The sequence below is a fragment of the Juglans microcarpa x Juglans regia genome, chromosome 4D (assembly GCF_004785595.1).
Source record: "Juglans microcarpa x Juglans regia isolate MS1-56 chromosome 4D, Jm3101_v1.0, whole genome shotgun sequence".
Taxonomy (NCBI): domain Eukaryota; kingdom Viridiplantae; phylum Streptophyta; class Magnoliopsida; order Fagales; family Juglandaceae; genus Juglans; species Juglans microcarpa x Juglans regia.
In genome coordinates, this window is record NC_054600.1 from 3934026 (window position 1) to 3960171 (window position 26146).

At 36.0% G+C, this 26146-nt stretch overlaps 3 protein-coding genes and 2 non-coding genes across 6 annotated transcripts; 4 read left to right on the forward strand and 1 right to left on the reverse strand.

Annotated features, from left to right (window-relative positions):
* Positions 1–977: 977 nt before the first annotated feature.
* On the forward strand, positions 978–5724 carry LOC121259143 (FACT complex subunit SPT16-like). Its single transcript, XM_041160639.1, has 2 exons — positions 978–1124; positions 2188–5724. The coding sequence occupies exon 2, from the start codon at positions 2258–2260 to the stop codon at positions 5471–5473; it is 3216 nt and encodes a 1071-aa protein (XP_041016573.1). The 5' UTR covers positions 978–1124; positions 2188–2257; the 3' UTR covers positions 5474–5724.
* A 4514-nt stretch (positions 5725–10238) lies between these two features.
* Positions 10239–15425, forward strand: LOC121259555 (FACT complex subunit SPT16-like). Of its 2 annotated transcripts, none has more exons than XM_041161185.1 (2): positions 10239–10358; positions 11722–15425. In XM_041161185.1, the coding sequence occupies exon 2, from the start codon at positions 11790–11792 to the stop codon at positions 15003–15005; it is 3216 nt and encodes a 1071-aa protein (XP_041017119.1). In that variant the 5' UTR covers positions 10239–10358; positions 11722–11789; the 3' UTR covers positions 15006–15425. The 2 variants fall into 2 exon arrangements, with proteins under 2 accessions (XP_041017119.1, XP_041017118.1); XM_041161184.1 differs by having other exon boundaries at positions 11735–15425.
* Positions 15426–16631: 1206 nt separating this feature from the next.
* TRNAI-UAU lies at positions 16632–16705 on the reverse strand. Its single transcript has one exon. It is a non-coding gene; the product is annotated as a tRNA-Ile (tRNA).
* Positions 16706–20439: 3734 nt separating this feature from the next.
* TRNAF-GAA lies at positions 20440–20512 on the forward strand. Its single transcript has one exon. It is a non-coding gene; the product is annotated as a tRNA-Phe (tRNA).
* A 3171-nt stretch (positions 20513–23683) lies between these two features.
* Positions 23684–26146, forward strand: LOC121260761 (S-adenosylmethionine synthase 5-like). Its single transcript, XM_041162771.1, has 2 exons — positions 23684–23787; positions 24759–26146. Exon 2 carries the CDS (start codon positions 24769–24771, stop codon positions 25948–25950), a length of 1182 nt encoding a protein of 393 aa, XP_041018705.1. The 5' UTR covers positions 23684–23787; positions 24759–24768; the 3' UTR covers positions 25951–26146.

Here is a 26146-nt window from a genome sequence, read left to right on the forward strand (position 1 = left end):
ATTATCAATTTCGATGTCTTACCCCCTATAACAAGTACGAGGCTGTCATCTATAATTTATTCAAGTTCGAAATAACCAAATCATTCGTATCTTCCACAGTACATGACATGGATGATGGATGTCGAATATGTAAAGCAGCCAGAGAGATTGAGAAGGTAAGAAATATTCAAATTTAATTAATTTTTAAGCCCAACTCAAATAGTTTTATTCAAGCCAATGCCCTTGCTTTTTTAGGTAACTGCAGATCAGCATTAAGTGAAAATATTTTATCTCATCATTATAATTTTTTTAAATTTTTACATAAAATATAATAAATAAATCAATTTTCTGAAATGTCAAAATAATAATAATAATAATAATAAATAATATTTTATTTAATTTTTAATTTTTATTATATTTTATTAGGTAACAATATTGATACCTAAAATGAAAAAACTCCATAATCTGTATTTTCGTTCTACACTCTTCCGTTGATTGTCACATGTGATTAGCATGTCCCGGACTCACGTGCCAATTTTTTATTGGTTGAAATTTCATATTGATGGCACGTGGGCGGCTAATTAGTATGCCATATGGCATAATATGACACATTCAGATGCCACACGTCAATCTTCTCATTAGTTTTTTAACAAAATATTGATGGAAGTATTTAGTTGAGTTTTTTTTTAGTTATAGATATTAATGTTACAAAAATTGAAAACTGTGTTCTCTATAAATTATAAAAATTAAAAAAGAAATGATATTTAAATATCATAAGATTGGTAAGTCTTACGCATTTAAAAAATAGATAAATTCAATACTCATGTGAATAAAATTATTCTTTAATAATAGATCTTACTTTTTTTCAAAAAAGTCCACACAAGAACTATATTTAACATTAATTAAATTTAAATATATTTTTACAATTAACAATTTTTTCAAAAGTAAACTTTGAATATAAATAACTAAACAAACGGCATCGTTTAGGTTAATTTAGTTAGGTTTTTAAACCACCCGTTTGGCCCTCTCGAATGGTTCCCCTATTTCCTCCTCTCTCTCTCTCTTTTCCGTCTCTCAATCCGTCTCTGCACTCAGTCCCTTCTCTCTACGTCTCGACGCTGTGCCGTCGCTGTCGTCGACGCCAGGTAATATGATTTCTCTCGTTTTCTCTGCCTAGCACTCTGTAAATTACTCTCCATTTCGAAACCCTAGATTTACAAGCGTATTTGTTTTTTGATGATAGTGTTTGAAACTGTACTGGCCACAACGATATGCTCTGATGAAAAATATTTTGTGCTTTGGTTTCGTGATGAAATAAAAATGTTTGTGTCATCTTTCGAACAATTTTTTTCGTGATTATGCTCTGATTAAATAAAATAAACACCCGCTTTTTTTTACGAAACCCTAAATTGCTGAGTTGCTGATTTTTTTGGATGGCCCTTTGTTTCTTTCTTTTATGAAATTGGGATGGTAGCTCGGACTTTAGAGTGACAGCCAAGACTGTGGAAGTAAGAGCCTGAGACTGAGAACCACCCACCTCGTGGCCCATATATAGCCACCTATCAAATATTATCACTTCTGTCCTAAATGAGGCAGTAAACATTTAGAAATCGTTTTAGATGGGTGCCCTCCATAAATACGTCTAGGGTGTACGAAGAGTCTTTCATCTTGATCTAAACCGTCAAAGTTATAGATTTAGATCCTATCATATGTTTATCGGTTAAAGTGCTTGCAACGGTAGTAAGTTAATAATTTAATATTAATTCTTGCTCATCTATCCACCCACCATTCAGTTTACTTGATGCGATCATGCGATATATGGCATGAAGCTAATTAGACAAGTTTTCAGGTTAATCTGCAATATATGCCTCTGGGCTTGGGTCATTATTTGTAATGGGGACAGCTTTCATAATTTCCTTGTATCCATCATTTGTGCTTAGTGGTAATTAGGCATATTCTGGGTATCGTCCTGTGTACTTGGGCTATGCCTTTTTCTATTAATAAAGTTTTACTTTTACTTATTAAGAAAAATCCACAATATATCCTGTGAAAGGAAAGGTGTTTACTTATAAAAAAAAAAAAAATGTTGTGAAAGGATAAAATGGATAAAACCTGTGTAGTTGGGTTGCGCCTCTTGCAATTAGTAATAAAGATCTTCTTACTTGTAAAAAATGAAGACAACTGATAATTATTTATTATTTATTACAGTTTATGCTGATCAGAATGCTATACTGGCTATCTCATCAAGAACTCAAGGTCCATATCTAAAAAGTTCTCAATGGCTGAACATCGGAATGGCAATGCCAAAATTCCCATTGGCAAGGCATCGGGAGCCACAAATCCATACTCCATCAATCTGGAAAACTTCAGTAAGCGGTTAAAAATGTTGTATTCCCATTGGAATGAACATAATAGTGATTTATGGGGTGCTTCAGATGCTCTGGCTGTAGCAACGCCTCCAACTTCTGAAGATCTACGGTACCTGAAATCCTCGGCTCTGAACATCTGGTTGTTTGGTTATGAGTTCCCAGAAACAATCATGGTCTTCATGAAAAAGCAGATTCATTTCTTGTGTAGCCAGAAAAAGGCGTCTCTTCTTGATGTTGTGAAAATGTCTGCCAAAGAGGCTGTTGGTGCTGAGGTAGTGGTACACGTTAAGTCCAAAAATGATGATGGAGCTGGACTAATGGATAGAATATTTCAAGCTGTCAATGCTCAGTCGAACTCCAATGGTCATGATGCTCCTGTCATTGGACACATTGCAAGAGAGGCTCCTGAAGGAAAGCTTTTGGAAACATGGGCTGAAAAGTTGAAGAATGCAAATTTAGAGCTAAGCGATATAACTAACGGGTTCTCAAATTTGTTTGCTGTCAAAGACAATGTTGAGCTAACAAATGTAAAGAAAGCTGCATTCTTGACTTCATCAGTGATGAGGAGTTTTGTAGTCCCAAAGCTTGAAAAGATTATTGATGAGGAAAAGAAGGTTTCACATTCTTCATTAATGGATGACACAGAGAAGGCCATATTGGAACCAGCCAGAATTAAGGTCAAGTTGAAGGCAGAGAATGTTGACATTTGTTACCCTCCAATTTTTCAGAGCGGAGGAGATTTTGATCTGAAACCGAGTGCTTCAAGCAACGATGAGAACCTTTACTATGATTCGAATAGTGTGATTATATGTGCAGTTGGATCTCGATATAACAGCTATTGCTCAAACATTGCTAGAACTTTTCTGATCGATGCCAATGGCTCACAGAGCAAGGCTTATGAGGTTCTTCTCAAGGCACAAGAAGCAGCAATTAGTGCTTTGAAATCTGGAAGCAAGGCCAGTGCTGCATATCTTGCTGCTCTCTCAGTAGTTGAGAAGGATGCTCCCGAATTGGCTGCGAGCATGACTAAAACTGCAGGGACTGGAATTGGCCTCGAGTTTCGTGAGTCGGGTCTTAGTCTTAATGCTAAGAATGATCGAATACTAAAACCAGGCATGGTTTTTAACGTGTCACTTGGATTCCATAACTTGCAGGCTGAGACCAACAACCCAAAAACTCAGAAATTCTCGGTGTTGCTAGCTGATACAGTTATTGTTGGTGAAGAGGTCCCAGAGATTGTTACTATATCAAGTTCCAAAGCTGTGAAGGATGTAGCGTATTCTTTCAATGAGGATGATGAGGAAGAAGATGAGGGGCCAAAAATCAAAACAGAGGCTAAAGGTAGTACGGCAACACTGGCAAAAGCGACACTTAGGTCAGACAACCAGGAGATGTCAAAGGAGGAGCTTCGGAGGCAGCACCAGGCCGAACTTGCCCTCCAAAAAAATGAAGAAACTGCCAGGAGGCTTGCTGGCGGAGGTTCTGTGGCAACTGATAATCGTGGAGCTGGGAGGACAATAGGTGATTTGATAGCTTATAAGAATGTCAATGATTTGCCCCCTTCGAGAGATTTGATGATTCAAATTGATCAGAAGAATGAAGCCATCTTATTGCCAATTTACGGAAGCATGGTTCCTTTTCATGTAGCGACATTGAAGAGTGTGACAAGCCAGCAGGATAGTAACAGAAATTGCTACATCCGTATAATCTTCAATGTACCTGGCACCCCTTTTAGTCCACATGACGCAAACTCTGTGAAGTTTCAAGGGTCAATCTATCTGAAGGAAGTTTCATTCCGCTCCAAGGACCCAAGGCATATCAGTGAAGCAGTACAGCTGATCAAAACCCTTCGCAGACAGGTTGCCTCCAGGGAGTCTGAAAGAGCTGAAAGGGCCACCTTAGTGACACAAGAAAAGCTGCAAGTTTCAGGAGCTAAATTCAAGCCGATTAGATTGTCTGATCTGTGGATCCGTCCTCCATTTGGTGGTCGTGGAAGAAAGTTGACTGGCTCACTAGAAGCCCACACGAATGGATTCCGGTATTCTACTTCAAGGCCTGATGAACGTGTGGACGTTATGTACAGAAACATCAAACATGCATTTTTCCAGCCGGCAGAGAAAGAGATGATAACTGTGCTACACTTTCATCTGCACAATCACATTATGGTGGGAAACAAGAAGACGAAGGATGTGCAATTTTACGTTGAGGTGATGGATGTGGTCCAGACGCTTGGTGGTAGTAGGCGATCTGCCTATGACCCAGATGAGATCGAGGAGGAGCAGCGTGAGAGGGATCGAAAAAATAAAATCAACATGGACTTCCAGAACTTTGTGAACCGAGTACATGATTTGTGGGGTCAACCGCAATTCAAAGCACTTGACCTTGAGTTTGATCAGCCCTTGAGAGAGCTTGGCTTCCATGGAGTACCCCACAAGGCCTCTACTTTCATTGTCCCTACTTCGAGCTGCCTTGTTGAGCTGATTGAGAATCCATTTGTGGTAATAACTCTTAATGAGATTGAGATTGTTAACCTGGAGAGGGTTGGTCTTGGGCAGAAGAATTTTGATATGACTATTGTGTTCAAGGACTTTAAGCGGGATGTTTTTCGTATCGATTCTATCCCTTCGAGCTCGCTAGATGGCATCAAGGAGTGGCTAGACACGACTGACCTGAAATATTATGAAAGCAGATTGAATCTCAACTGGCGTCCTATATTGAAAACTATCACGGATGATCCGGAAAAATTCATCGAGGATGGTGGATGGGAATTTTTGAATATGGATATCAGTGATTCTGATTCTGAGAACTCGGAGTCAGACCAAGGATACGAACCTTCTGATGTACAGTCTGACTCAGTATCGGATGAGGAGGATGATAGCATTGAGTCATTGGTTGAATCTGAGGATGATGAGGAAGAAGTCTCTGAAGAAGACTCGGAGGAGGAGAAAGGAAAGACATGGGAGGAGTTGGAGAGGGAAGCAACCTATGCCGACAGGGAGAAAGGGGATGACTCGGACAGTGAAGAGGAGAGGACAAGAAGGAAGATGAAAACTTTTGGAAAGGCTCGGGCTCCCGAGAAGAGGAACCATGGTGGCAGCCTTCCCAAGAGAGCAAAATTAAGGTGAATGCAAGGGGCTATGAGGGGAGCCTTTTTTAATGTAACCCAGGTGGAATGGAGAGAGGATATCTCTCATTTGTAAGCTATACAATTGCATCAGCACCATTAGTAGATGAAGTAGGACAACTCTGTAGCAGTCACTTTTGTTTCCAACCTGTTTTAAGGAGTCTCTAGTTTTCCTTTGTGCCCTTTACGAATCCATATTCTCCTTTCTACTTCTGAGACTAATAGAATTTGTGGCTCCATAAATTATTTGAATGCTGGTTCAGTTGCTTGGAATATGCTGGATTGGGTTACTGAATTTTCCGGCAGATAGAAGCTCCTTTCTCAACTTATTCCTACGACCATACCGTTTCATACAACGTACCAATGCACACCAAGGACCTCGTACTGTTTATTTGGCATCCTTCCACATGGGCCTTAACAGGAATGATTTCCTGGGATGATAAAAATATCATTATTTTACTAAAATGTCTCCATCTTAAAATATATATTTGTTTCAATCACAGGACTGGTTGTGCAAAGAGTACTTTGTGTCTATCATTACTCCGCATTTTGCTTATGGGTATCAAGTGTAGCAAGCATCGTGGCCGAGAACTTGATGCTAATTAGCTAGGTACATGATTCTTTCTCGTGTGTTTTTCGTTCTTTGGTCGACTCTTGCTCATGTAGTGATGGAACAGACTCTCACCTTTAATCCCGATCGAGAGTTTAAATTTTGCTCTCAGGCAGCAGAGCACAATTTGAGCAGCAAATACAACTTTTTAGTTTGTTATACTGCTAGCCAAATTTTGCTGCTCTTCTTTAATGCTCCCCATTCAAGTGTAGTAATTTAGCAGATTTCCTGCAAAAGCCATAGGTTTCTCTCTCCAAGGTCCAAACGCCTACCATAAACTGGACAAGAAAGAGGATTTGCTTCGGAAAAATCGTCTATTGGGAAGAGATTCATGCTGTGATATGTTCACTTGAGAACAATGTATGAATGATTGCTCGCTTTCAATATTTGAAATCATGCATGTCGCCAATAATTAAATCCATTCTCAGAATCCTCCTGCTATTATATTATACATGCATACACAAAATTGCTAGGAGATATCGACACAGTAGGAGACAGATAATTTGTTGTACAAGTAATGTTGTGATTAACTCTAAAAAAATCATGTTTTTTTTTTCAAACAGATCATGGACAAGTACTTATATACAGTAGAAAAGACCAGTACGTCGGGGGATATGCAATGATGCATGCATGGTAAGAAAGAAAATCACTTTACAACCCCAAACCTCTCCCATCATTGTATGAGACGGATTAAGAAAGAGAAATGATAAGCTCATGATACTGATCATAAAGATGGTGAAGAGAATTAAATGATTGACATTTGGGTGTTACTAAAGGATCGAAAAGGTGAAGATGGTACGTACTGCTATCTGGCTTCTATATAATGTCATATAAGAGTCCTGCTACTGATACCGATAATCGTTACCGACAGCAAGACTAAAAAGTACATTTATGCTTTTTTTTTTTTGTTTTGTTTTATCTTTTCAAAGATGTCAACTGGCAATGCAATCTAACTAAAAAATAGGAGAAATTACATGATCAACAATAATTTTACAAGTTCACGGCCAGCTTGCTTTGATAATATTGACAGTACCTGACGTATATATCACTCATTTCAGTAGAAAGAATTAAGTAGCTAAATTTCGGTAGCTCGATGAAGTTTCATATATATTAACCTAGCTAGTCTCATGCCTTCTCGTACGTGATTTTGTTAGGTTATCATGTCTTCGATCTTAGTTCTCACCAAGTACGTACTCATGTATTTTCTATATATCTATGTCATGAAATGAATATTTTATCTTCCAAGCTAAGCTAAGTAGTACTGCATATATATGCATGCATGGCCGAATCAGGATAAACCATGGTGAAGTCAGGTTAATTTTAATTTGCGAGCTTTCAAAGCAACATATATGCATGCACAAGCTAGCACCACGTATACGTACTCATGTTTTGCATGTCTTTAATTAATTACATTAGTTTGATTACAGAAGCAGCGTGATCTGTGGCGCGCGGCGCACATCTTTTATGTCTAATTTATATATGCCTTAATATTACTCTTCCCATATTGTTTTTGTTGTAATGATATATCTGAACTCATTCATGACTCTGATCTCTTATGATAAACAATCGTACATGATTCCATTCATAAATTAATCTGTTGACAATCCCTGTAACGACATAATACTTTGAATTACGGAGGAGTACTTATATACGTGTTAATTAAGTTTCACACAAGTTCATGTTTATCATGTGAAACCAAGCTTAGACGAGCTTCAATTAACGCAACTGTAAGGGAATGTCCCCTTCACTTATAAGCCCACTAGGCACTCGGCTGAGAGTAATGGGTTTCGCCCCAATGCCCGGCCCCAAAGCCCAAACTTACCCACGAAGCAAGTTGCCTGCAAGGAAAAGTAAACAATGATGGTTGATGGGATGGACAGATCTGACGCTGCTTGGCTACACCGTACTCATGGGGAGTTGTATATGGCAAGACATGAAAGACGGAAAATCTTTGATTTTCTGATATGGTAATATCAATGGACCACCCAAGACACTAGTAGAATAAAACAATCAGGATGCCACGCCGCATTAATGACACCACTATCCAAGCAACACGTCACATTAATGACGTCGTGGCAGAGGCATACTGCATTAAAAGACTTTAACAAAGGGAACAGTAGTGAAGACGTAGGTCCCACGGGAGAGGCACGATCTGCCCCTAGACTCCCGGTATAAATAGCAATTTTCAGGTATGAAAAATCTAGCTCTCATTTCTCTAGTCTCTAAATTCTCTTATTATTTACAAACTTCCAAAATACTTTACTAACTTTAGCATTGGAGACTCCCCAGCCCCAAGGCCACTCTCTCATAGTTGCTTTTTATTTCGTTTTCGTAGGCCCAATTTTGAAGACTCAAGTTGTTGGAATCTGACCCAAAGGCGTACGAAACACCGACGTTAACAATAACTTTGATTAATTCTTTTGAAATATAACGCAAATGTGAATAGGCGCTTTCGTGGATATATCGTAATAACCACAAATAAGATTAGTAACATTATATGACTTCGAAGCTCTACAATGTGACCCATGAAGTTGAAAGGAGCGTCAAGGATGTGAGTTGAGAGATTGTGATGCCCCGTATTCATAATTAAATCTCTCACATTGTCTGGAAGGATGAGTTTCATGAGCAAAAGTATATTAGTATAGAAAAAGATTTCACTAGGCTTATCATTTGTTGATTTGTCAGACAAAAAGGAACCAGAGATCATACAATTATATATATAATATGAAGGTTGTCAAAATTAACCTCGTGTGCTTAAATTAATTGACCTGCTAATTGTTTTCCTATGTTGCTTGTAATTATGTCTTTGTCCTAATAGTAATAGGATTGACTTTGACAAGAGCATCAAATATGTGGGTTGAAAGATTATAATACTACAACGTCTTCATGACAAATCTCACCCGGCCAGACTTGGGAGGATTCATAAAGAAATGATATTTAAGGTTGTCAAATATGTAAGTGTTGCGTAATCTTTTTGAAAATAAGTAGATAAATTCGAGATTCATGTAAAAAAAAAATTAATTTTTAATAATAGACTTTACTCTTTTTAAAAAAAATTATGCAATACTTTAAGCACTCTTCATCTGTATCTAATCTTATTTTAAGCGGAGTCCCATCTATTTTTAATTTTTAAGATTAGCTCAAAAAATAGTCCGCCCGACTTAAAACACTACGGTTTGCTTGAGGGGGAAAAAAAAAAAAAACACTACGGTTTGAAAATTAAAAGGAAAAAAAACCAATTAGTTGAATAAAAAGGTTTTGTTTTGTTTAATTAATGTATGATTTGATGAAAAACTAATCATTAGATTATGGAAAATTTTATTACATTGTCTGAGTTTATCTCCTCATTTTGACTTTTTATGTATTTAATTTTTTTACTTAATAATTAAGAAAATAATTTTTAATATATTGGTATATTTTTTTATTTTTTAAAAATATTTAAATATATTAAAAATATATAAAAAAAAGAATATAAAAATAAAAAAAAATAACTTTGTGCTAGCAGGCACGCCCAACAGTCAAAGTTGAGCGACACGCTAGCACGACTCTTAGATTATTACGAAGAAGGATGTGATAGCATTTTATGATGAGGTATATGACAGGAGCTTTGGCTCTCATCATCCCCACACACCACACATAATAATTTTTTTAATTTTTTTTAGTTTTATTCTTCTTAAATTACTTGAATTCTTCTACTCATCATCTATATATCACATATTTAATAAGAAAAAAAAAATGTGTGATGTGTAGAGATGATGAATAAATTTTTTTATATAATTAACTCTTATTTTTTTTAAATAATGAATTTTTAAATTATAAGATAATTAAATATATAATAAATTCAAGGAGTGTGTGGGAGCACTAGAATATAATTTTTTTTTTCAGAAAAAAATAATTGTATAAATACTGTAGGATATGATAGGAGGAGAGCAGTACTTTTCTTGACAGGGAGTAGTAATAATTAGTCTGTATGGTTTAATCGGAATTTCTCCTTGTATCGATTCATTTTCTTTCCCCAATCCCTCGTTCGGTTTCTTCTTCTCAATCCGCCGCTCCTCTATCGATTCATTTCTCTGTTTTTCTCGTTCTGTATCTTTGTCGATTTATCGCACCCTCAATATTCCGGCAGCAAACCCTCATTTTTTCCGGATTCCTCACATTCTCTTTCTTGTCTCGTTTGGAAGCAGCCTGAAGGAGAATTTGTGTTTTCTTTTGGGATGTTTGAGGCCTCCATCGGACCATCGGAAGTCTGAACTTGGAACCCTTCACACTGCAGGTAAGCCTCCATTTCCAACCCTAAATTGATTGCAAGCATTAAAAAAAAACCCATGAGCTTAAAATCCTAACTATTTGAAATTTGAGTGATAGTGTTTGAAAATCTAGTGGTCCAACCGATGTGCTCTGATTAAGAATTTTTTTCTTTGGTTGGGAGATTAAATGAAGATCTTTGCATTTTTTTTTTTTTCTTTTGAACATTTTTTGTGATAATCCTCTGATTAAATGAAAACCCTAGATTTTTTTTTTTGCTCTGATTTTTTTTCAGTATATTTATGAATAAATTACATTCAAATATTTAGATTCTCTGATTCAATTTTATGTGATTATTCTGCACTGAATGTTTAAATGTTGTTGCCTTTTGAGAGAACCGGGTGGCCCTTGAAAGTGTAATGGCACTTGTGTTCCGTTGCGGGCATATAGAAAATTCCAATTCCTTTCTTGCATCTGTATATTCTCTGCATGTAGATAAATCTAAGAAAGGTCTTGAGCACATATCTTTACTCATTTGGTACTTATATATATATATATATATATATATAAAAAGGATGTTTAAATGTTGTGATTAATTCGTTCTTGGCCAAGTTTTTTTGTTTTTTGGACAACACACAAACCTCCCTCAAACTAACTGCAGTTCAATTTGTAATCACCCCAAGTTATTAATTTTGGAAATCCCCCCTAACTACCAAAAACTATAATAAAAAAGTCAAAATACCACGATTAATTTCTACAAAATAATTTTTAAATAAATAATTTTTTATAATTTTTAATTCCTCAATTTAATTAATTAATTAATTAATTTTATATATATATCAAGGGTATGAATATAATTTTTTTTTTTATGGAGGGAGTAGATTTTTTGGTAGTTTGTGGAGAGGGAGGTGACTGCAGTAACTGATAGTTTGAGGGATGGTTGTAAATTAGGTGGTAGTCTGTGGGGATATGTGTGTTTTCCCTTGTTTTTATCTAAAGTTACTATTAGAAAAAGATGATTAATTAATTATATGTGTGTGAGTTGCTTATCCTTCGGGAATTAGAATAAGACGGAGACATGATATCCGAAGTATGGGTTTATGTTCTTAATTTCTCTTGTATAAAGGAGTAAATGTGATATAATTTATGTCGGCTCCTTAACTATAATTTCTGCCTAGGTCCTATAATTTAAGGCCTAGTTACTCAAGAACAGTTACTTAAATATTAACTCTTGCTGATCTTGTTATGTGCCACTTGGTTTCTTTAATAAGATATATGGCATGAGGCTAATAAGTTCACAGGTTAACATTGCAATATATGGAGAGAACGAAGAAAATGATAATTATTAATTATTTCTACTTATGAAATTTATTATATATTGTTTCTAACAGTTATGTTGATCAGAATGACCTACGGGCTGTCGTGTAAGAATTAGAGATCTATATCTAAGATTTTCTCAATGGCCCAACACCGGAATGGAAATGCCAAAATTGCAACTGGCATGTCGTCGGGTGCCACCAATCCGTATGCCATCAATTTGGAAAATTTCAGTAAGCGGATAAAAATGTTGTATGCACATTGGAATGAGCATAATAGTGATTTATGGGGTTCTTCAGATGCTCTAACCATAGCAACGCCTCCGACTTCTGAGGATCTACGGTACCTGAAATCCTCAGCTTTGAACATCTGGTTGTTTGGTTATGAGTTCCCGGAAACAATTATGGTTTTCGTGAAGAAACAGATACATTTCTTGTGTAGCCAGAAAAAGGCGTCTCTCCTTGATGTTGTGAAAATGTCTGCCAAAGAGGCTGTTGGTGCTGATGTCGTGGTGCATGTTAAGCCCAAGAATGATGATGGAGCTGGACTAATGGATAGTATATTTCAAGCTGTCAATGCTCAGTCGAACTCCAACCAGCATGATGCTCCTGTCATTGGACACATAGCAAGAGAGATTCCCGAAGGAAAGCTTTTGGAGACTTGGGCTGAAAAGTTGAAGAAAGCTAATTTTGAGCTAAGCGATATAACAAATGGTTTCTCATTTTTGTTTGCTGTCAAAGACAACATTGAGCTTACAAATATAAAGAAAGCTGCATTCTTGACATCATCAGTGATGAGGAGTTTTGTAGTGCCAAAGCTTGAAAAGATTATTGATGAGGAAAAAAAGGTTTCTCATTCTTCATTAATGGATGACACAGAGAAGGCCATATTGGAACCAGCAAGAATTAAAGTAAAGCTGAAGGCAGAGAACGTGGATATTTGTTATCCTCCAATTTTTCAGAGCGGAGGTGATTTTGATCTGAGACCAAGTGCTTCAAGCAACGATGAGAACCTCTACTATGATTCAACAAGTGTGATTATATGTGCAATTGGATCTCGATACAACAGCTATTGCTCAAATGTTGCTAGAACTTTTCTGATCGATGCCAATACATCACAGAGCAAGGCCTATGAGGTTCTTCTTAAGGCACAAGAAGCAGCAATCAGTGCTTTGAGATCTGGGAACAAGGCCAGTGCTCCATATCTAGCTGCGCTCTCAGTAGTTGAGAAGGATGCTCCGGAATTGGCTGCAAACTTGACAAAAACTGCAGGAACTGGAATTGGCCTTGAGTTTCGTGAGTCGGGACTTAGCCTTAATGCAAAGAATGATCGGGTTCTAAAACCTGGCATGGTTTTTAATGTGTCTCTTGGATTCCATAACTTGCAGGCGGAGACCAACAACACAAAGACACAGAAATTCTCTGTGTTGCTAGCTGATACTGTTATTGTTGGTGAAGAGGTCCCAGAGGTAGTTACTGTATCAAGCTCTAAAGCTGTGAAGGATGTTGCTTACTCATTTAATGAGGATGATGAGGAAGAAGATGAGGGGCCCAAAATTAAAGCTGAGGCTAAAGGTGGTGGGACTACCTTATCTAAGGCCACACTTAGGTCAGACAACCAGGAGATGTCAAAGGAAGAGCTTCGGAGGCAGCACCAGGCAGAACTTGCCCGCCAGAAAAACGAAGAAACTGCCAGGAGACTTGCTGGCGGAGGTTCTGCTGCGACTGATAATCGTGGTGCTGGGAAGACTATAGGTGATTTGATTGCTTATAAGAATGTCAATGATCTGCCCCCGCCGAGAGATTTGATGATTCAAATTGATCAGAAGAATGAAGCCATCTTATTGCCTATTTATGGAAGCATGGTTCCTTTCCATGTTGCCACATTGAAGAGTGTGTCGAGCCAGCAGGATAGTAACAGAAACTGCTACATCCGTATAATCTTCAATGTACCTGGCACCCCTTTCAGTCCACATGACGCAAACTCTGTGAAGTTTCAAGGGTCAATCTATCTGAAGGAAGTTTCATTCCGCTCCAAGGACCCAAGACATATCAGTGAAGCTGTACAGCTGATCAAAACCCTTCGCAGACAGGTTGCCTCCAGGGAGTCTGAAAGAGCTGAAAGGGCCACCTTAGTGACACAAGAAAAGCTGCAAGTTGCAGGAGCTAAATTCAAGCCGATGAGATTGTCTGATCTGTGGATTCGTCCTCCATTTGGTGGTCGTGGAAGGAAGTTGACTGGCTCACTAGAAGCCCACACGAATGGATTCCGGTATTCTACTTCAAGGCCTGATGAACGTGTGGACGTTATGTACAGAAACATCAAACATGCATTTTTCCAGCCGGCAGAGAAAGAGATGATAACTGTGCTACACTTTCATCTGCACAATCACATTATGGTGGGAAACAAGAAGACGAAGGATGTGCAATTTTACGTTGAGGTGATGGATGTGGTCCAGACGCTTGGTGGTAGTAGGCGATCTGCCTATGACCCAGATGAGATCGAGGAGGAGCAGCGTGAGAGAGATCGAAAAAATAAAATCAACATGGACTTCCAGAACTTTGTGAACCGAGTACATGATTTGTGGGGTCAACCGCAATTCAAAGCACTTGACCTTGAGTTTGATCAGCCCTTGAGAGAGCTTGGCTTCCATGGAGTACCCCACAAGGCCTCTACTTTCATTGTCCCTACTTCGAGCTGCCTTGTTGAGCTGATTGAGAATCCATTTGTGGTAATAACTCTTAATGAGATTGAGATTGTTAACCTGGAGAGGGTTGGTCTTGGGCAGAAGAATTTTGATATGACTATTGTGTTCAAGGACTTTAAGCGGGATGTTTTCCGTATCGATTCTATCCCTTCAAGTTCGCTAGATGGCATCAAGGAGTGGCTAGACACGACTGACCTGAAATATTATGAAAGCAGATTGAATCTCAACTGGCGTCCTATATTGAAAACTATCACGGATGATCCAGAAAAATTCATCGAGGATGGTGGATGGGAATTTTTGAATATGGATATCAGTGATTCAGATTCTGAGAACTCGGAGTCAGACCAAGGATATGAACCTTCTGATGTACAGTCTGACTCAGTATCAGATGATGAGGATGATAACAGTGAGTCATTGGTCGAATCTGAAGATGATGAAGAAGAAGACTCTGAAGAAGAGTCGGAGGAGGAGAAAGGTAAGACTTGGGAAGAGTTGGAAAGGGAAGCAAGTTATGCAGACAGGGAGAAAGGGGATGATTCAGACAGTGAGGAGGAGAGAACAAGAAGGAAGATGAAGGCTTTTGGAAAGGCTCGGGCTCCTGACAATAGGAATCGTGGTGGCAGTCTTCCCAAGAGGCCAAAATTAAGGTGAATGTATGGGCTCTGTTGGACAGTCTTTGTAAAAGAAATCCTGGTGGAGGATTGAAGAGAGGATCTCTCTCTTTGGTAAGCTATACAGTATCATCAGCACCAGCAGTAGATGAAGCAGGACAACTTTGTATAAGAGGCCGTTTCGTTTCCAACATGTTCTAAAATGGTTCTAGTTTCCCTTTGTGGCCTTGAACGAACCGAAGTTGTCCTTTCTACTTCTGGGATTTTTAGAATCTGTGGCTAGTTAATGTATATGAGAATGCAGGTTCAGTGCTTGGAATGTGCTTGATCGGGTTGTTGAATTTTCTGGCAGCTTGAACTCATTGTTAGAAGCATACCGTTGTTCCATACAATGTAGCAATGACCTCTTAATGTATGATTTTTGAAGAATGAATTTTATTCGAATCACGCGTTCACACTATATTCCCTTGTAAACTTTGTCGTTTAAACATGTAACAATTTTGAATTTCAACAACCATTTTTCATTTGCTTTATTATTATTATTATTATTTAGCTAAAAAGAAAACAGACTCTAATTCTCTATACAATTCAAAAAAAGAAAAGAAAAAAGAAAGTACTCTTTATCAAGTGTTTATCTTCTCTTTTAAGGATCAATGTTAAAAATTAACAAATGACGCTGTACAGTGTTTTTTAATCAGAACAAATAAATACTATATTAATGGGGCGGGAAGGTGAATGAACTAGCTGGCCTCCATCCATATATGCTCGCTTGATGTTTATTTAAGAATAATGCTATATAGACACAATAATGAGTTGTACAAATGCTGTTTATTCATTTCAATGCTATTAAATGAATCTTATATTTATTTATTTTTTTCAAGAAGAGTGCACGACTCTTACGTGCCAATATCATTTCTCGTCTCTTAAACAATAAACATACATCCTGTTGCTCTCCTGCCCGTTACTTCTGCGGGTTGCAAGGGTCATGTAAACGTGCCGAATGCCGAAGAGGAAGTTCGGCCTCCCCAGCTAGCTGGAGTGTGAGGGAGCAGACTCCTTCCAGTCCCGTACGTAGAGTTTAAATGCGGCTCTCCCACTCAACTATTTTCCCAGCCTGTACTGCATTTTTGAGTGCCCATTGCAACTTTTTAATTGCTTTGTTGAGCTGTATACTAATTGCTGTTGCTGCTCCTCTTTACTCCCCATTAAAATGACAACAAAAAAAAGCTCATTTTTCCCTCTGCAACTCAGCATTTTTTTCCTGCAAAAGCCATATACATTTGGTAACACCCCATTTAGAAACTGATGGTGGAGATCATGTTGAATGTTCATTCTAGCCTACCTCTTCAAGTTTATCAATATGACAGCTATCCACAAACTTGTATTTCGAAGAAGTATGTAAAATGCAGAATGCATGGCGTAATGTGACCTGAAATACATGAAAGTGACATGACTGATCTATCATGATTTTTGCTCAAGATTTTCTCATCACAATCAAGTTTAATGCTGGGTTTTTGATATAAATTATGCACGTTTCAAGAATTCATTTTCAAGTCGAAACAAAAAAGAGAGAAACAATTATGCATTTGATCTAGGCTGTATGAATTGAATGATCACTGAATTGGAAATTAAAAAAAAAAAACAAATTGAAGAATATGGCGGCTGCTGGTCCCGGCGGGGCTCGAACCCGCGACCTTCGGCTCATAAGACCAACGCTCTAACCAACTGAGCTACGGGACCATTAGCTCCATCTGCTCGGAGCAAGAAATTAAAAATATATCTATGTTTGAGTAAACGTTATTCAATATGAAAATAGCTTATTATAGCGGCTATGTATATAGTACGTAGTAACCTCATGTATATTAACTCTTTACTATTTTTTATTTTTTTATGGACGCTAATTTACTAATAACTTATAATTTATTGTTTGGTACGTGCATGCATGTAAAGCTAGCTACTATAGAAACTACGCTAGCTGCTCATGATCACCCTCAAAGGGAATTATTAACCATGCATATATATATATATATATATATATATATATATATAAATTACCTTATATAAGATCAAGATCAAGGGATATCGATCGATAATCTATATTGTTGAGCACTGTGGAGTTTGGTCCATACTGCTTGAGCAGAGTCATTAGTCACTCGAGCAGAGGTAAGTCAGAGAGTTCATTCAAGACTGCTCGACAATGAACTCAAGCAGATGTAAGTCAGAGAGTTCGTTCGAAATTGCTCGACAGTGAGTTTGACTCAAACTCTAGTGTTCGCTCGACCCAATGTTGATTTGGCCGTTTGCTCTACGTGCCGCGCGAGCGAAGTACACAGATTTTTGCTAGATTGGTAAATCTAACATATTACATTAAATCACGTTAGTATTTAAACTTTTTTTGTGTAAGATTCGTGTGTAGACCTAACATTTTATATATATATATATATATATGGAAAATGTTATACATTTAAGAAAAACTTTTTTTTTTAAAAAAACTTAATTTTCGATGAAGAGATTTGTTGAACCACGTATATTATGCGTCATGTTCTTGATGGTGTAAATCAAGCATTTCTCAAATATATATATATATATATATATATTCACATGAGTTACTGTAATATATATTCACATGAGTTACTGTAATATATATTAATTCCATTCCAACAACTGAACAGTGAGTTTGGTGAAATATTGAATGATCACTGTAAATGTACAAGGCGCCAACGCTCTTTCCAAAAGATCCCAATATTATTACAATTTTTGACAGTGACATTAATTTTTTGCAACAGCCAGCTCAGCATGCAGCTGGGATTACCCTCTGATGATCAAACCCCATAAATTAAAACGAATTAGGATCTTCTACCATTACTGTATTAATTGGTACTTAGGGGGCGTATTCATGACTCATGAGAAAGAAATAAATACAGCCTAGCTTATAGGCTTAATAATATATCAAATACGACATATTAGTGAGAGGATATGATGTCATTGAAGATGCTACATGTACTTAAGTCACTAATCCATTATTATTTTTATTTTATTTCGATTCCATTATGGTAAAACTTCTTTTATATTAAAATATATGTTTTTTTAAAAGAATATTGTAAAACAGATATGAAGTATGTATCAAAGACACCTCAATATATGTATGTATATAGTGCGGTGCTATTCTGCTGCTTAGAGTAGCTCGCTCAGAGTGATCGTTAGGTTAAAATGTCTTTTTATTTTTTTTTATTTATATTTTTTTATCATTTTAAAACATTTTTTAAAAAATATAAAAAAATATTAATACATTAATAGTTAATCTATTAAGTAAAAAAAATTAAAATATATGAAGTATGAAAATGAGGGGGAATTACTTGAGTAGACAAAGTAACATTTTTTTATGTATATATATACATGTATTAACTCTCTTTGACCTAACACTCCTATGAAATAAATTCGATCAAGGAAGTAGTGTCAACTACTTTTCCATCCAAGAGGCAGAGAGTAACAGTACTGATGTTCATAATTGAAGGATTTGTTCTATTTAAAGGCTGGACATGGCTAACCTTCTCTTCACTGTAACAAACAGATAGATCACAAGGAGAGACTAGTAGACATCAGATTGTGAAAGTGAGGGCATTTCTAGGGTAACTGAAGAAGATGCGTGCTAAGATGGAAAGATCAGTTACTACTACAATGTTGCTGGTCCTGATCACCATGCTGCTAGTAGTGGTTTTTTCACCTGATCAGGTTGAAGGAGGAAGGCAACTGAAAAGCCAGGAGAAGGTGGAGCAACCCCAGACCTTTTTTGGAAGTGGGGTTGGAAGCCCTCTAGGGTTCTTTACAAGCCCTCCTGGCAGTAGTAGAACTGGGACAGGATCAGTGCCAGGGTCACCTTCAAGCGCCTTTTGTTATATCTTCCCTGGGGGCAGCTGCGTCCCAGCTCTGCCCACTACCCCTGGTACTGGTCATGGTTCCATTGGAGTTGGCTCACCACCATGATATTTACATAGGGTTTATTTGAGGAGCTGCATGCATGGGTACATGATTATTCATCATTCATGGGTGTCTGGCCTGGTGCTCGGCTTCGATGTTTTTCAGAGTTAGGGACGGGCGCGCGCGTGTTTTAGCTAGTTGTTTAATTAGGTGTACGTCCTAGTTGCTGTGTGTCATGAGTGCTTTATTTCTTTCTTTTTCCTTTTTCGTTTGTTTTAGGCTTTCGGCTGATGATCATTGCATGCTGCCTGCTGTTACCCAAATCTTGTAGGAAAGGAAATATTCGGTCACATTTGAGCTTGAATGTTTTCCTTTTGGATTTTACATTACTAATTAATTATCAATATCCCGATCTTTAAGCTTTGAATTGCCTAAAATATTTAAAGCCCGCACGGTACGTACGTAGCATTATATATAGAACTTGATGAAGTGAAAAATAGCTTTAAATTACTCTTTAAAATTAGAAAAACCAGATGCCTCTTAATTAATTAGTGTCTTAGCAGTAATTAGCACCATTTAGAAATTCTTATATGGAATAATTTATCTGTACATGCAACTTAAAGATTAACACAAGAAGAGCATATAGATTCACGTACGTGATCTGATCTCTCTTTATATATATGAATATGCGAGTAGTATTACTACAGATTTATTAACCTTAAATAAAATAAAAAATCATTATCGAACTCATTTAAAGTTGATCGAATATTTAATAAAAAAACACAACAATGTTTCAAAAATCCTCCATATATAATGAACAAGTGAGGATAAAATTAATTAAGAGAATAAAAAAATAGATTTCTTTGTTGAATGTTGAGATTAAATGTTATAAAAATCTATATATTAATATATATATATATATTAATAATGAGATTATATTAATAATATTTAAAATGCTAGCTAAAAGTTAAAAAGAAATAGATACATCATGAATAGCTGATCCAGAACTCAAGCATGCATGCATGTTCTATATATATATATATATATATATATATATATAGCATCAATATCCATCAATGAATATTTACAGCTTGTCTGGAATTCCAAAATTAATATATATATATATATTTTAGATGAAAGTTGAAAGTTTAATAAAATATTATTAGAATATTATTTTTTAATATTATTATTATTTTGAGATTTAAAAAAGTTGAATTGTTTATTATATCTTGTATGAAAATTTGAAAAAGTTGTAATGATAAGATAAAATGAATTGAGAATGTTTCTCGATCAATCGACTCCTAAATATTCATCATGTGGATCTAGTAATCCGTACAATATTAAGCATTCTACAGTCCACGCCAGCGTATCTTTCTTTACAATTACAAAATCCCAATTTAATCAAATAGTTTGAGAGGATATCTATAAAGTGAATTGAGTTTATTTATTTTTCAGTTTTGAAACCATTTGCAAACTGAGGAGGTTTGTAGCAAATTGACTCAATTGCAGAAATTAGATTAACGTTTAATAAAAAGGTAACAATCCAATTACATGAAGCGGGGATAGGTCAGTTGGGAGAGCGTCAGACTGAAGATCTGAAGGTCGCGTGTTCGATCCACGCTCACCGCATCTCTATCTTTTTTTTTTTTTTTCCTCAGACCCGTCAAATTGATTTTTTTATTTTTTTATCATTTTAAAATATTTAAAAAAAAAGTCAATATACTAATAGTTAGTCAATAAAAAAAATTAAAATAAAAAAGATGTCAAATTTAAATGTCTTCGTAACATTTTCCTTTCTTTTTCAAAAGCAAAAGAAGAGAGAGACGATTGATGGACACAAATGGACAAAAACATTATAGTCTTGTTTTCTTCTAGGTTACATTTGTATGTTAAATTGAATTGAGTTGATATTATAAAATATTGTTAGAATATTATTTTTTAATATTATTATTATTTTGAGATTTGAAAAAGTTAAATTATTTATTATATTTTGTATTGAAATTTTAAAAAATTATAATAATAAATTGATATGAGTGGAAATGAATTAAAGAAACAAACGAAGTCTAAGAAATACAAAGTGGATATCAGATACCTCCTGAGTGGTGGGATGTCATCAGGAATTGAATCCCCGAGTGCTTGGATGTGATTAAAATAGTATGATTAGAACCACAAAACGACGTATTTTTTTATATTACTTTTGGATTTAAGAGCAATATGAATTATTGGTTCTATCTTTTAAAATATATTATTAAAATATATTTTTTCTATTTTATATATTAATTTTTATAATATATCATGTATCAATTTATCTATTTTTTTTATATTATTTAAATATTATACACTTTAATATATTTTATTTATTTTAAATAAGGTAAAAAGTATAAAATAGATACATAAATGAATAAAGAGTAAAAAATAGATAGAAAATTGAATTAAATATTTATATAAATGTGAATAGTATTCCATAGATGTAGAGATGGTACTGTAACAAACTAGATATTAATTATAAATACATGATCTATTAGATGAGCTATATTAAACTATTTCTTTTAAATTTTACAAAAATATAGATTTTACATTTAAAGGAGTTAAGATTTAAAGGAGTTAGGTATGTGACACGACACGACTTTGGTAATGGCCAGGTTAACAAGGTGGACTCCAACACAACTCGTGTGCAATTGGGTTGTCCACAATCTTATTTATAATCAACATCTCCATCCAAATCTACTATTGAAAAAGAAAATCAAATGATTCGAGGAGATGCTTGTCAACATTGGTCTCGCACTGAGGCTCAAGTCTTACGCTTTTAATGGTCTATAATAATAAAGGTTGGATCTATTTCTTGACGTATATTTTAAAATGATTAGTCAATATTATTACAAGACCATTAAAATCATTACAAAGAATAAAAACTTATTCCTCTCAAATACGGTAGGATCTCATGATTTATCACGTTTCTACTACGATACTTCATTATTTTGGGGCCTTAAACTAGGTATACATGTTCTCAATTCCCGAATGTAGATTAAGAAAAATTTTATTTGTAATTTTGAGTAGGAGATTGTCTGTACAATTCCATTAATGAATATGGGTAAAAGAAAAAAAAAATATTATTTTAAAAAAGATATTATTATAATTTTAAAATTTTTTTAAATATAATTATATGAGATTGATGATAATGTAGACTAACTCATAGATTAATGTATGTGCTTGGAGCCTCCAACATCGGACATGCCTGTTATCGTAGGAAGTGAGAAGTGGTGGAAGATGATGAGGTCTCTCTTATTCGTAACTGAGATGTCACTCACCTACTCTGTCCACCCAGGCCTAGCTTTCCCTTTCAACATGTCGCCACCACTTCACCAACCACGTTATTACCTCCATACCATCTTGTCAGGAAGGAATTCCAATAACAACAGTCAGCTCACAAAGCTCGTTGCTGATTGCACTTTGCCTCTCTCGCATACCCTTTGGCTCAAAAGTGAGGAAAATAATTTCTTTGGACGTTTTCACAAAGAGTGGCCCACCCTTACCCTGGTCGTAAGAGTGGTTTTTTTTTTTTTTCACATTTTTTAATAGATTTAAATATTTTTAAAAAATAAAAAAATATACCAATACACTTAAAATCATCTCTTTAATTATTAAATAAAATTTTTTTTTATCACCAGTTAAATGGAGCGGTCAAAATTGAGAGGCATAGTAATTTTTTATTCTTTCACAAAAGAAAAGCACGAGCCTTGTCTACAATAGCCATAAGAGGAAGAGAGTGAGAGGAAGATGAATATCTATTTGAAAAATGTTATCTATACTTACAATTTTACGCACATAATCATATGTACTGACATGTCAATTATTGAAAATTGTAAAACTTTTAGAATTTAAAATTTGAATTAAAAAATAATAACTGATGAAATAGGGCTGGCACTCATTGAGTATAATGCTGGGCGTAAAGTTATACTACTTATATCACTACACTTTTTATTTTTCCTTTAGCATAATTGAGCCAAAAGATTTTATATTGGTATGTTCATTGTTTAGGGCAACTATATATTTTAAATTAATTATTTTATTCTCAAGTCGGTGTGTGAATTATACAATCTATATCATTTAAACGATAAGATTTAATTAATAAAATTTATCTTTTTAATTAAATTATGTCATGTACCCATGTTTTTAGATATACACCGACTTGAGAGAATATAATCTCTCATTTCAAAGATGGCACAATCGGATTATGATAACTTTTAGAGCTCTTATTGGAATCTTTAGCATAGAATTGGGCTTTACAATATTATTTATTGAGCTGACATTTGATACTGCTCGAGAATCCACAAAAAAAAAAAAAATAATAAATAAATAAATAAAGGAAAATAAAGAGTATTAAAACATGTGCAAAGATGCCTAAGATTATTTTCCTAGGTGGAATGTTCTATTTTTATTTTTTGAAGATTTTTCTAAATTTTTACCGCTTTTATGTTTTTACAATAAGTATTGCTTCATCTATAAAATAAATTATATAAAAATAATTTTATAAATTATCATATCTTCATCTTACATCTATTTTATAATAAAATTAATTTTATAATTTAACGAACTGTATTAAATCATAGTAATTTATAAAATTATTTTTACGGAATATCTTTTTACTATCTGCCCTCAAGATTTTCCCAAGTGATGGCATCGAGAAGATGGCATCGAGTAAAGAAAGGAAAAGCTTGTAACTGACGAAAGACTACTCATCAGGGTAGCATTTTCCAATTTTCTTTTTTTTTTTAATGTTTTTTTAATGAGAGTGTATTCCCATGACTGTCCGCTTATAAATACCGACACCATAACTCTTAACCATGGAGAAGAGTCGCGGAGTCCAATCAAGAGGACTCGGGACACGCCCAGGACAGATTAAGGTCTGCCTCCGCTCTAACCAGAACCAGACATCTGGGCCTTAGAATTTCCATCTTGATCATGGGGTTCATCCAAGTTGGTTTTGTGTTAATTCATTGATTGGAACTTTAATATCTTTGATCGAACTCATGGGTCTTTATCTTTTATAGTCTGGAGTTTGTGGTTGCTGGGTTATAAATGCTTGGTTTGTCTGGTTACTTATTGTGATTTATGCTAACTAAGTCGATGTAATAGGGTTCTTATCAATGTTAACTTCGAATATCTTGTAGCAGAGGAGTGAACTGTGAATCTGTTGCTTCTTTTTGGTGAAATGATGCAATTCTGGTTTGAGTAAATGTATGCAAGTTTTTTTTAACTAGTTAATGTTTTTAATTACAGAAAAGGAGCGAAAAATTAAGGCTTTACGCCCAATCTTGTTATATTTCTTTGTTCTAAATTTGTGATTTGTTTACAATTGAAATTGACGGTTCCGATGGTTCCTTAGTTCTTTATACCAATTTATTGGGTTCAAAATGGCATTATTTCGTTGGTTTCCCTTGTTATGAGCCCAACTCTGGGATATACTTGCTCTTCCTCTTGCACATGTAAGATTTTCTAACCCTTTATTATTGGGTTGATTTGGAAGAATGGACCTTTTATCTTTACGCTTTCTAAACTCTTGTCAAGAGTCGTTCTTCTCAATCTCTGAATTGCAGAATTATATCTCAGACTAGTATACTTCCATTTTACTTCAATACGTTCCATAATAGCGTGTACTACTTTGTCTTGTTGGTGCTGCGTAACTTTATAACACTGCTCAGATACTTATAACTTGCACTGTCTTGTAAGTCAAGGAAGGATTTCTGTCTAAGAGTATCAGAATTACCATTGATTATGCATTTATTTATTCTTCCCTTTTGTATTATCCCTGTATTTTGCCAGGGTAGTGCTCATTCATGTGTTGACATATCTGCGTGTGCTATTTCCTTTGCAGCCTTGGCATAATGGATACCTTCCTATTCACCTCTGAGTCTGTAAATGAGGGGCATCCCGATAAGCTCTGTGATCAGATATCTGACGCAGTGCTTGATGCCTGCCTTGAACATGACCCTGAGAGCAAGGTCGCCTGTGAGACTTGCACCAAGACCAACATGGTTATGGTCTTTGGAGAGATCACTACGAAAACTGATGTAGACTATGAGAAGATTGTACGTGACACATGCCGTTCGATTGGATTTGTTTCTAATGATGTGGGACTTGATGCTGACAACTGCAAGGTTCTGGTTAACATCGAACAGCAGAGCCCTGATATTGCCCAGGGTGTCCATGGCCATCTCACCAAGCGGCCTGAGGAGATTGGTGCTGGTGACCAGGGTCACATGTTTGGATATGCTACTGATGAGACCCCTGAGCTTATGCCTCTCAGCCATGTTCTGGCTACCAAGCTTGGTGCTCGCCTCACGGATGTTCGGAAGAGTGGAACTTGCCCCTGGTTGAGACCTGATGGCAAAACCCAAGTCACTGTTGAATACTACAATGACCATGGTGCTATGGTCCCAATACGTGTCCACACTGTTCTCATTTCCACGCAGCATGATGAAACTGTTACCAATGATGAGATTGCTGCTGATCTCAAAGAGCATGTTATCAAGCCCGTGATTCCCGAGAAGTACCTTGATGAGAAGATCATCTTCCATCTCAATCCATCTGGGCGATTTGTCATTGGTGGGCCTCATGGAGATGCAGGTCTAACTGGGCGTAAAATCATCATTGATACCTACGGTGGATGGGGAGCCCATGGTGGTGGTGCTTTCTCTGGAAAGGACCCAACCAAGGTAGATAGGAGTGGAGCCTACATTGTTAGGCAGGCAGCAAAGAGCATTGTTGCCAATGGGCTTGCTCGAAGGTGCATCGTGCAGGTGTCATATGCCATTGGTGTTCCAGAGCCACTGTCGGTATTTGTTGATACTTATTGTACTGGGAAGATTCCTGATAAGGAGATTCTCAAGATTGTGAAAGAGAACTTTGATTTTAGGCCTGGGATGATTGCAATTAATTTGGATCTTAAAAGAGGTGGAAATGGAAGGTTCTTGAAGACAGCCGCATATGGTCACTTTGGAAGAGATGACCCTGACTTCACATGGGAGGTGGTGAAGCCCCTCAAGTGGGAAAAGCCCCTAGAGTAAAGCTATGCGGTCCATTTGGTTGCTTGCAAGGGATTAATGATGTGCTTGACATTTGCAGCTTCTCCTGTAACTGATCTCAGGGTGCCTATTGTTTGGTGGTCATCTTGTTTTTTTTTTTTTGTCCCCTTTTTTGTAATGTGTTTTCTGCCGTCTTTGGCCATGTGAAGGATCAATGATATTTTTCCTTTTGTAACTA

Bases quoted from the DNA above. Each gene is read 5' to 3' on its own strand.
- LOC121260761 (XM_041162771.1), top strand. From the start codon at position 24,769: ATGGATACCTTCCTATTCACCTCTGAGTCTGTAAATGAGGGGCATCCC.
- LOC121259143 (XM_041160639.1), top strand. From the start codon at position 2,258: ATGGCTGAACATCGGAATGGCAATGCCAAAATTCCCATTGGCAAGGCA.
- LOC121259555 (XM_041161185.1), top strand. From the start codon at position 11,790: ATGGCCCAACACCGGAATGGAAATGCCAAAATTGCAACTGGCATGTCG.